This window comes from Nicotiana sylvestris, chromosome 4 (genome assembly GCF_000393655.2).
Source record: "Nicotiana sylvestris chromosome 4, ASM39365v2, whole genome shotgun sequence".
In the NCBI taxonomy this organism is placed as follows: domain Eukaryota; kingdom Viridiplantae; phylum Streptophyta; class Magnoliopsida; order Solanales; family Solanaceae; genus Nicotiana; species Nicotiana sylvestris.
Genome location: NC_091060.1, coordinates 71675605 through 71687685, shown reverse-complemented (window position 1 = coordinate 71687685; position 12081 = coordinate 71675605). Strand labels below are relative to the sequence as shown.

The 12081-nt window shown below is 42.6% G+C and overlaps 1 protein-coding gene across 1 annotated transcript; it reads left to right on the top strand.

Moving 5' to 3' along the window:
* Positions 1-6661: 6661 nt before the first annotated feature.
* On the top strand, positions 6662-7495 carry LOC138889690 (uncharacterized). The gene has a single exon (XM_070173025.1). The coding sequence runs from the start codon at positions 6662-6664 to the stop codon at positions 7493-7495; it is 834 nt and encodes a 277-aa protein (XP_070029126.1).
* The last annotated feature ends 4586 nt before the right edge of the window (positions 7496-12081 follow it).

The following is a 12081-nucleotide window of genomic DNA, read 5'->3' as shown; positions in this document are numbered from 1 at the left end:
AAAGAAATAGTGACGAGAGGTCGACTCCGACACTTACTATGACCAATAATAATATACCGATAATGTAATTAATCATGGATTTTATAAAATGACTGTAAACTCAATAACATGAAACAAATAAAAAATTCTTTTGTTACTAGCAGATTTCCAAATTTATTTTCATTATTTATCAATTTATCTCATGCCAGGGAGGCAATATCATTATTTATAAATTTCAAGGCAAGCAATACAAGCATGTGCAAATCATGTCGAGGTCGTACAGCCAAATCCAACTTAATATTTAAACTGTGCATTGTGGGAGGGTCGAACGGCGCGAACCATAGATGCATCTACTTAATCTATTGAGGTGTTCGGCTCATTCCACAAAAGAAAATATAATCAAATAGTCAATCAAGAATTCATTAAGGAGCAATTATCCAAGAAAAATGTTAAATATTCTTCTATTGGTCAGGAAAACGAAGTTTAATCCCTTTAGAAAATTATTTACTAAGTTCGATATGACTTAAGCAATTTAAATTGACAATAAGGTTACAATTATCACAAGTATAGCATGTTTTTGGGTCCTAAACTACTTAGACTTAAGCATAATAGTCGCTACGCATGGAATCTCGTCACCTCGTGCGTACGTAGCCCCTACAAATAGAAGCATATATTGATTTAGTTCACCTATGGGGTAAATTCCCTTTTACAAGGTTAGAAAAGCGACTTACCTCGCTTTGAAGTTCCATAACCGGTCCAACGCCACTGTAACATCTCAAACCGATTTCCAACGCTCCAAAACTAGCAAAACAATATGTAAACCAATGAAAATATACTTTAATACTCATAACAATTCAATTTACATAAATTCCCAACTCCATTCAGAAAGTCGATAAAACCACCCTCGGGCCCATGTGCCCAGATTCTGAAATTTTTCAAAGATAAACATTACCCATAATATTACGAACTCAAATATATAATTTATTTCCAATTCCATGCCCAAATTTATGGCCAAAATCCAAAAATACCAATTTCTAGGTTTTTCTTCAAATCTCAAAATTTCTACAAATTGTCATGTCTAAATCCATACATAATCCAAGTATTTAACTTGCAATATGTGGGAATCACTTAACTTGACATAGATGATGAAAATATCCCTTCTAAGATCTCCATAAATCGTCCAACCAAAGGAAAAATGGGATAAATGAGCAAAACCCCTGTTTATAAAATTTCACTGCCTAGGAGACCCTTCTTCGCGAGTGCAGAAATCCCCTCGCGTTCGTGAAGTCCAAACTTGCACTGCTTTCAATTTTCCTCTTCGTGTTCGCGATCAATGCCTCGCGTTTGCGAAGCCTCCAGGATTCACTGCTTTGCATTCGCGATTGCAGCTCCACGTTTGCGAAGGCTAAATGGCTCTAGGCTCAGTCCCCTCTTTCTTCTACGCGTTCGCGATTGACCCTTCGCGTTCGTGTAGTTTCCTCAGTCAATCCCTCTGCATTCGTAACCTCCACCTCACATTCACGAAGGACAAAAACCAACGGCCTCAAAACTTCTCTTCGCGAACGAGGGACTCTCTTCGCATTCGTGAAGAAGGAATTAGATACCAGATATGAGCAGTTCCAAAATAGCCCGAAACGATCCGAAAACACACCCGATGCCCCATCCAATCACACCAACCAGTCCCTAACATAGCACGGACCTACTCGAGGCCTCAAATCACATCAGAAAACATCAAAATCATAAATCACCCCCAATTCAAACTTAATGAACTTTAGAACTTCAAATTTCTACATTTGATGCCGAAACCTATCAGATCACATCCGATTGACCTCAAATTTTGTACACAGTTATATTCAATATTACGGACCTACTCCAACTTTCGGAATTGGAATCCGACCCCAATATCAAAAAGTCCACCTCTGGTCAAAGTTCTCAAAACCTTCAAATTTTTAATTTTAGCCAGATGACTCCAAAATGACCTACGGGTCTCCGAATCCACTTCTGGGTGCACTCCCAATGCCAGAATCACCATACAGAGTTATTCCCAGGCTCGGAATCCCAAATAGATATCAAAAACATTGAAACTCACTACAACCCAAATTTATCAAATTCTTCCCAAAATACTAACTTTCACAATATGTGCCAAAATGCTCCCAGGCCATCTAAAACCAAATCCGGACATATGCCCTAGTCCAAAATTATCATACGAACCTGTTGGGACCTTCAAATCCCAATTCCGAGGTCATTTACTTAAAATCAACCCTTAGTCAAATTCTTCCAACTTTAAGCTTCCGAAATGAGAATTCTCTTTCCATATCAACTCCAAACTCCCCAAATTTCAATTCTGTCTAGCGTACAAGTCATAATACCTTAAGTGAGGCTGCTCATGGACTCAAACCGTTGAACGACGTGCTAGAGCTCAAAACGACCGGTTGTGTTACACCCTGCAATGTTACGATGATGTTATGTCCTGCATTATTATATTACGATGATGTTACGCCTTGCAGTATTGCATTACGGTGATATTACGCTTCGCAGTATTAAGTTATGATGATATTGCACCATGTAGTATTGTACGTTGAATTTGTCGTAAGGTAATTGGCATCAGTCTAAGGAAAAGATTATTTGGAGATTATAAAGATTATAAGTGATGAGTAAATTCGTGAAGGTGAGAGGGGAAGCAAGTCGAAGAAAATGAATTTCGTATTTTGGGATAAAATACGGCTCGAGCTAAAATACCTGGTATTTATGAACTAGTACCATACAAGGTACCACATGTCCATGATAGTAAGGTATGTGAAAAGTGAGTAATATTTTAAGTAAGTGAAAATAATTCATAATTATATGGGTAATTAGTTAAATAACGGGTAACGGGACATTACCCAATTAACTAATAAGTGGATCAAAATTAATAATTACCCAAAAAAAGAAATGTGGAAACTAGCCACATTATAAGCAATGACTAACGTTCATATGTCTCTAGGTGGCAAACCTAGACTTAGCCACTTTTATAACCATGTCTTGAATATAAAAGACAAAGATCAAAGCATTATTCATTCCATACAATTAGCACTTGGGAATGAATAAATGTTTAAGAGATTCTCCAAAAAGGCAAAACGTGCAAATTCTGGTAAATGTCTTCAACAAGCTTCACTTTTTCACGTCTTGTATACAAAACCAAAACAATAGCTTTTAATCACAAAAACACTACAATTCATAGGTTGCAATGAAATTTTTGCGAGAATTTTTAGGATCATAGCAATATTAAATTTTGTGGTTCTAAAGGAGTACGGTGCAACTATTTTCAAAAACATCATGCAGATTTTTCCCTATTCCAGGTATGTTAAGGCTATTCCTTCTTTCTTTTGGCATGATCAATACGATGCAAATGAAATCGAGCAAAATACGCAACTTTCATAAATGACTCTATTCATAGAAATACTAGGGGTGCATGTATTCTTGATTCCCCATGTGTCATATTATTCTATCATCTGTTCATGGGTCTCAGAAAAATACGAAAATTGAAAAGAATTTACTTTATGATGTCACTCAAAGGCAAAATGGTTTTATGACATTCCGAAAGATTTTAATAACGTACCTTTCATGCATTGCATTCATGTACATTGACCCATGACCAGATGGTGTTACATACACGTATATATGTATGTATATATATTTATATGTGATATGGGAAAGGTTATGGCATTATATATGCACCACCACATGATCAGCTAGTATACGTTGATGATTTTGCCCACAGTGGCCAAGATGATATGATGGGATGCCCTCCGAGGCTGATGATGTTATGAAACATGTACATATGCACAACATGACATTCATACGCATATGCATGATACTATAATTATTTCATGATTTATAAAGTTATTCAGACTTACAGGTGGAGTCATTTACTCTATATTTCCTCCACGTCTGTTATGCACTTATTTATGTGCCTTACATACTCAGTACATTATTCGTACCTGCGACCTTTTTTTTGGGGGATGCTGTGTTTCATGCCCGTAGGTCCAGATAGATAGGTCGAGAGCCCTCCAAGTAGACTATCAGCTTAGTAGAAGATGTTGTTGCGCTCCATTTACTTCGGAGTTGCTTGTTTGGTTAGTATGAGTTAGATGTGTATTGTTTGGTATGGCGGGACTCTATCCCGACCTTTATGAAAATTATGTATTCTTAGAGGCTTGTAGACAGATGTCATGTACGTAAATGATTATATGGCCTTGCTGGCCTATGTTCAGTGTTCAAGTGGTTATTTTGGTCCTAGAGGCCCATATGACTTATGTATAAGTTGACATTACCTGTTGTATTCTACCTATTTCGCGACAGCCTCTCCAGCCCAGTTATCTATGATAGTACGACATGAAAAGATACATTATGTTGGTACTCAGTTGAGTAAGGTACCGGGTGCCCATCGTGGCCCATCGGTTTAGGTCTTAACAAAAGTGGTATCAGAGCAGTTCTGTCCTAGGGAGTCTACAAGCTGTGTCTAGTAGAGTCTTGTTTATGTGTGTGTCGTGCACCACACTTATAATTAGGAGGCTACAGGACATTTACGATTGTCATTCTTTCTTCTTACTCTAGATCGTGTGGTAGAACTCACTTTTAAGAAGTCAATTTCTGAAACTCTATCTTATTCATAATACAACGATGTCTACATCCAAAAAGGTGATTGGTAAGAGATATAGATATGGAAGAGTTGCATTAGAGGTACTTTATTTCTCATGATGCTTATGATAAGTAAATATATGGTCTTCAGTAGATCATGTGTGTACTAAGACATGTAAGCCTCTTGATAAGGTACATTAAGGCAATAAAATCTATCCACCTTTATGGTGAGAGACAATGAGAGATTCAGAAGATAAATACAAGTTTTAACAAGTAAAGGAAGCAAGGTGAAAGAGGATACTAGGTACCCAGTTAATGAAGATTATCCTTATTTACCATTCAGGAGGAGAGATATAAGCAGTTTGAGTACCTTCATTAATAACAGAGGTATGTACAATTAGCTGCACCCATCTCAGTTATGCCCTATGGGGTTAACAAAAGTAGTATAAGAAAAGGACGGATATTAGGATCTGGCTGGGGTTAGAGTGACCCAAAATAGTGAATGGATTGTTTGTATTAGTTGAAATTTCTGAAGGTTATTGCAAATGTGCTAATAGATCTTCTCGTGAGACACCTAGATGGTGCGCCCTGTATGCGGCGAAATTAGAGGGCCCAATTTCTTGCTGTTAATTCACTTCAGGAGAACGCCTCGAGGCCTCGAGGATGCGAAGCTGTGACCGAGTTCCCTCCCTCGAAGCTCATCGAGGTCCAACCTGAAGAGAATATTGATTGAGGCTAGAGTAAAATACGGGATTCCCTAGGCACGCGGCTAAGTTTGACAAAGTCGGTCTACCCGAAGCCTGTATCAAGCTGTCACATCTAGTTGTACCATCTTCATACCTTTACAATTAATGCATTTTGTACTATGTTGGATTTCCCCTCCTATATAAAAGGGATCCTCATCACTTTGTAAGGGGTTGTTGTTGCTCCAACTATTCTACTCGAGATAAATAACAACCCTCTCTCTCTTTTCTCTCTAACTTACTCGCTCGAGATTATCGCTTTCATTTATTGCTTTCATACTTGTTCTTCATTTATTGCTTGTTATTGGCCATAAAGAACATTCCTTGATTATATCCTAACTGTTAGCCCTTCCCCGATTACCCCTGATAGCTCGAGCCCGAGCCCAGGCATCGGCCTTGAGGCCCCTCATAGGTCAGTCCGAGGCCCGAATAGCTAGCCCTTCGGTTTGATTATAACTCTACTTTAGTTCGTATTTCGCCGTTAAGCTTCACATATCTAGCATCAACTGCTTTAACAACTAGCATAAAAATAGATCACGTATTTTTAGAGCCCCATCAATAAATTTAATTGTTATCACCATTTTCACGGTAAACGGTTTGGCACCCACCGTTGGGCTAAAAATAATAGTGATTATTTTCTTGCTGGTTTTATCACACAACGCGAGTTATCTTTCACACTTTCTCTTATCCAAGATCTTCGATTTTAGGTCAAAATGTTTGGCTCAGTGAACAGAGTTAAGAACGACAACCTTGAAAACCACAGAGAAAATGGTGTGGTTATTCCAATTATTGGCGCGCCACCACATAACCCCGACAATGTGCTTGGACTGATTTCAGCGAACGCGGGTTTGGAAGACGCACAGCAGGTCGACGAAACCTCACACACTGACAGGAGCATAGAACATGGTGACCAACAGGAAGCCCAAAAAACCCCAGCTCGGGAAGAATGGGAAGTTAGTCTTCATGTTATTTTTGAAATGTTGCAGGCACAACAGTTGGCTATTGCTCAACTACAAAGCCACCCCGAAGACTCCCAGCACAGTAGCACCGGAAACTACTTCCCCGGCCGAACAGGTACCGGAGAGATCAAGCAACAACGGATCAGTAGCCGATCCTGCTATCGTAAAAATACTGGAAGACCTCACCAAAAGGATCAAGTCGGGCGAGAAAATGATAGAAGCCAATGACAAGAAGGTCGAAACCTATAACTTTAGGGTCGACCAAATCTCGGGCGCGCCCAAGGGTGTGTATTCGAAAAAGTTCATACAAAGGCCGTTCCCCGAAGAAGCGGCCCGATACCCATTCTAAAGAAATTCAGAATGTCGGAACTCCTGAAATACAACGGGACCTCAGATCCCAACGAACATGTCACTGCCTATACGTGCTCGGTGAAGAGCAACGACATGAAAGACGATGAGATCGAGTCCGTCTTATCGAAAAAGCCTGGAGAAATGCTCTCAAAGGGGGCCATGATGTGGTATCACAACATGGCTCCAAACTCCATAAATTCATTCTCCATGCTAGTAGACTCCTTTGTAAAGGCACATATCGGTGCCATCAAAGTAGCAATGAGGAAGGCCCACGTATTCAAGATCAAGAAGAGGGAGAATGAAATTTTGCGAGAATTCATATCTTGCTTCCGAACGGAACTGATGGAACTACCCCAGGTCTCCGATGACTGGGCAGTGCAGGCCTTCACTCAAGGCCTGAACGAGCGAAGCTCAGCGGCCTCAAGGCAACTGAAAGAGAATCTAGTCGAGTATCCCATCGTATCCTGGTCGGACATCCACAACCGGTACCAATCAAAGATCAGGGTCGAGGATGACCAGCTGGGAGCCCCCTCAGGTTCAGTACATCCGAGCAGACTCCTAGCGAAGGAGTCGAAATCGAACAAAGATAGGTATCAGTCGTACCCCAAATATAGGAGGAACATACCGAGATGCAATCCACCTCGCAACGAGCGAATGGTGAACCAAAAACAGAACCCTAGTGGATTCATTAGTCTAGGAGGATTTGACGAGGACACGAGGTCAGCGAGGGCACCTCACCTATCAGTATACAAGTCCAACATCGATGAACCGGACATCATGCTCATCTTCAGCAAAACCAGGGACACCGGATGGCCCAGGCCTATTCTGTCGAATCCTTCGTAGAGGAACTACAACTTAGTATGTGCACTTCATAATACGCGTGGACATAAGACAAAAAATTGCCACCAGCTCCAAAAGGAAATAGCCAGGCTACTCGATAAAAGTCACCACTGAGAATTTTTTAACGATCGGGCTAAAATCCAGTTCCGAAAAAGAGTGGCGGCCAAGAAGAACGAAGCAAATGAATCATGACACGTTATCCACATGATATTGGAGGGGCGTCAACGCTCCCCAGGAACCTGTGACAAGGAGGACAAAAATATCCATCAACAGAGAAAGACGAACTCGGGGATACGTATCCGAAGATGCCCTCGCGTTCAGCAAGGAAGACTCCGAGACCTCGCTCCAACCTCATAACAAAACACTGGTAACCTCTTTTTTCATTTATTCATTTCGAATAAAACATGTGCTCGTGAATCCAAGTAGCTCGACCAACATTATCAGGTCAAGAGTAATAGAGCAGCCCTGACTGCTAGACCAAATCGTGCCCGCCTATCGAATCCTTAATGGATTCAACATAGTGATCGAAACAACGAAAGGGGGAAGCCACTCTCCCAGCCGGTGTGGCTGACGCGGCCCAAAACGCCAAAATTCCATGTCATTAAAGGAGACATGAAATACTACGCCTTACCCAGACAACCAAGGATACACTGCACGAGAATGGCACCATCCGCCTCCACCAAATGATAAAATTTCTGATGGAGGATGGGGTTAAAACCATTTACGGGGAACAACGCGCGGCAAGGGAAGCGTTCGTGTTACGTAATGTAGCACCAGAACCAATATCTCCACTCTCGAAAGAATCAAAGGATAACAAAACTACGTCTTCGGCTAAGCTCGATTAAACACAAGGAGGACCGTACCAAGTCCTCACTCCAAACAATGGGATACATCAGACCACGGAACATTGTCGGTGCATCCCACGATAAGGTAAGACCACCTCCCCCTTTCATTATTCTACACTAACTCATATGCAGGTGCCCGGTCAAGGCGGTCGAAAGCGCTAACCCAACCCAAAGATCTCAAGGCTTTAACGGCATCTGTTGCACTCTTTTCCTTTGGCCGAGCTTTTGTCCCGGAGAGGGTTTCACCGGCAAGGTTTTTAATGAGGCAACGTTCACATGCTACCTAAGGAGGATCCGAAAAGCATACAAGGCTTCCTTTGCAATCAACTCCGAACACTAGAGGGCATCCCTCAAAAGGTCACCCACTTGGAAGAAACGACGAGCGCCAAACAGGGTTCAACTAAGAAAATGATGCACCGGGCCAAACGGTCGAATGAACCGTGCTCGTATGATCCAGATCCAAGGCAACAAAACGACATGTATTTATGCTAAGGAATCAGAGAATGTCTTCTGCTGAAGCACCTTATACTCTAAAGAAAACTCAACGTTTTCTCAACAAAGATACCTCCACCAAAAGCACCCCAAGTACTTGGAGACTGGCATTAATAACTCGATGCTTGCATGACCTCAGGGTCGGAATATTCAAAATCATCAGCCCTCGATGAGGCAATTTCGAGCTCTCGAGTAACGTCTTCCAAGCCAAAGCAAACTCGATAACTCGGAGACTGTCACCAATCACCATTCGTTACAAAACCTGAGGCCGTAAGAACCCAAGCGGTAGACTCGGTCCCAAAAAACTTGTGCCAAGTATCAACGAAGCTGTAAGACCTCAACAGGCATGGATAACCTGTAAGACCTTAACGGCATGAAAAAACTATAAGACCTCAATGGCATAAAAAGACTATAAGACCTCAATAGGCATGAAAAAACTATAATACCTCAAGCAAGGCATGAGTCATAATTGTACCAAGTATCAACAAAACTGTAAGACCTCAAAAGGCATGAAAATTTTGTAAGTCCTTACTACAGGCATAAACTCAGTCCCAAAGTTTAGGCTATACGTCGCATTTGTAAGACTCTTGAAAGGGCATACCCTTGATGTAGACGCCTAAAATACTACACTCGGGATAAAAAATGACTCCAGCCAAACACAAATGACTACGGTCGTATAGCTGTACTAGCCAAATTAATGCAACTCGGGGACGTCCGACCGTCGCTACAAAATCATAGGCCATTACTTAGATTCTACTTCAAAAAGAACCGGTTAAATAGGCTACCCTCAACAGGCAAAAGAGCTTCGACCATGTCAGCTCCAAATCTCAAGGCTTTGAGCTACTCAGCCTACGAGCTAAACCTTCCGAGGTGCTGGAATATTGCCGCAAACGACTTGAAATCAAGGTTCTTCCCAAACCGACGACGGGTCAGGCAAAATCATTTCAAAAAAAACCTTAACGAGAGGTAAACAAAGCCTACATATTCCTAAGGTCAAAGCGTAAGAGCCATTGTCACCAGCCTAACGAGCCTCAGGGCCACACACTAAAAGGTCACATCGACCAAAAGCATAAGAGCCACTGTCGCCAGCTTAAAATTTGAAAGCTTGAGGGTCAAAATGAGCTGGAGTCGTAGTCCGATTCGGAGACCGGATCCAAAATAATTAACTATACATGCCTAAGGGCAAAACGTAAGAGCCATCATCGCCAGCGTCATGAGACTTAGGGCCACACACATAAAAGGTCACTCGACCCAAGGCGTAAGAGCCGTCGTGCCAGCCCATGCAAATACAGAACTTGAGGGTCAATTATGCTCGAGTCGAAATCCAACTCGGAGACTGAACCCAAAATAGTTAGAATAAAAATGCCCAAGGGAAAGGTGTAGGAGCCATTGTCGCCCGCCCATGCATACACAAAAACTTGAGGGTTTAATGAACTCGAGTCGAAGCCCGACTTGGAGACTGAACCTAAAACAGTTGAGCAAAAGCATAAGAGCTCTAACGTCAGCTTACACTAAAGGCCGCATCGACCTAACACATAAGAGCCCCGAAGCCATATCACGAATCTAAGGATTCTCACCAACTCCGAAACTACTCCACCTGGTTAGAAGCGAAGCAGAAGGGGGTACATAAAAAGTAAAGCTTCAAGTTTCTTTTATTTACATACATGAAAAAGTGCATCCTCCATCTACAAATATCATATACAAGATAGAAAAGTCTACACCCCGCCCTTGAGGGCTGCAGCCTACTAGCCTCGTCTTCACTCTACTAAAGGTTAGACAGAAGTGACCAAGCGTGACGCTCGTCCGCCCTCGCTCGCGCCAACTCTTTTGGGAGAACAAAGCCCCTGATATCGATCTCCTCGAGAACCTTTCTTCGGGATCTACAACGATCATATTCTTTGATCCTCTCTTCACGATCGAGGAACCTCTTCAACTCGACTTGGGCATCGGTTGCATCCTTCAAATAAATCGCCATCTCCTGATCAGCCTTAATCTGACTCAGTATGGCTTTGGTTCAATCATCAACGATCTCAGCCCTGACCTTCGAAAGTTCAGATTCAAGCTTCGTGATCATATCCGCTTGAACTGGAGCATTATTACAAGCTAAGCGGAGTTAAATCTCGAAGGCAGGAACTTTAGCCAAGGCACCCTTCTCCTCTGAAGCTTGAACCTGCGCCTGGGCTCTTAGCTCGGCGCAGTTATTCTTGATTCGGTCGGCTTCACCCCTGAGGCGTTCCAGGGCCTCCGTCTTTTTCTGTAGCTGGGATAGGCGAAGAGTTAACTTGAGAGGTTAAGAAGAAAAACGCATACCTTCTTGGTACGAAAAGTTACCTGCTCCATCAAATAGCTCTCGTAATTCGAGCTCCGGTACGCCTCATATCGCCAGTGTGTCAACTCAGCTTCCTTCTCCTCGCAAAGGATCCAAAGGGACTTACCCTCATCCAGAGCTTTCCGGAGCCTAGCCCCATGTTGGAGAAGCTCATACCTAAGCCTGCCAAGAGCCTGCAAAAGAAAAACTCGATAAGTAAGGGAGGACGCGAGACTCGGAAGGCCTGTGCCAAAGCTCACCGCGAAGTGAAGTCGGCGGACTTCCTCGAAGGCCGAGCACACATCTTTCAATATAGTCCCCTCTACCCTGGAAGAATCAATCCCGGTCGGATCATGATCGCTCGGAGGAACCTCCTCTCCAAGATCGGAGACTTCAGGGACAACAGGCTCGGAAGATGTTTTCTCCTCAAAGACTCGGCCCTGTTTCGTCCTGCTGCGAACGTCATCGCACTGCAAATGCATATCCAATCTATTATTGTCATCATTTATCTAGAAAGCTGGCAACCCCTCCCCTTCTCCGGAGGAGCATAGCCTCCCCCTTGGAGACCCTCTAATACCTACAACGGCAAGGTTAATACATGAAAAGGAGAAAAATCCCTCCCAAATGTACGGGGGACAAGATAAAAGTAACGTACATACATACCATGATATTTTGCTTCCCATATGCCTCAAGATACATCTCACCACCTACGCTCGTCAAAAGTCGAATGGGTCGCCAGCTTCCGAACCCAGCCAGGCAGATCAGGAACTTCACATGGTGCCCATAAAATTACTGCAGAAAGGAAGGAAACACGATTACTAAACTAACTTCTGCCATGAGCGAGTCTGATAAAGCACGAGGAGCTCCACTCACGCATATAATTACATTCCTCGAGGAATGGCATAAGTTCCATGGGGATAACGTCAGTCATTCGGACCCGGACG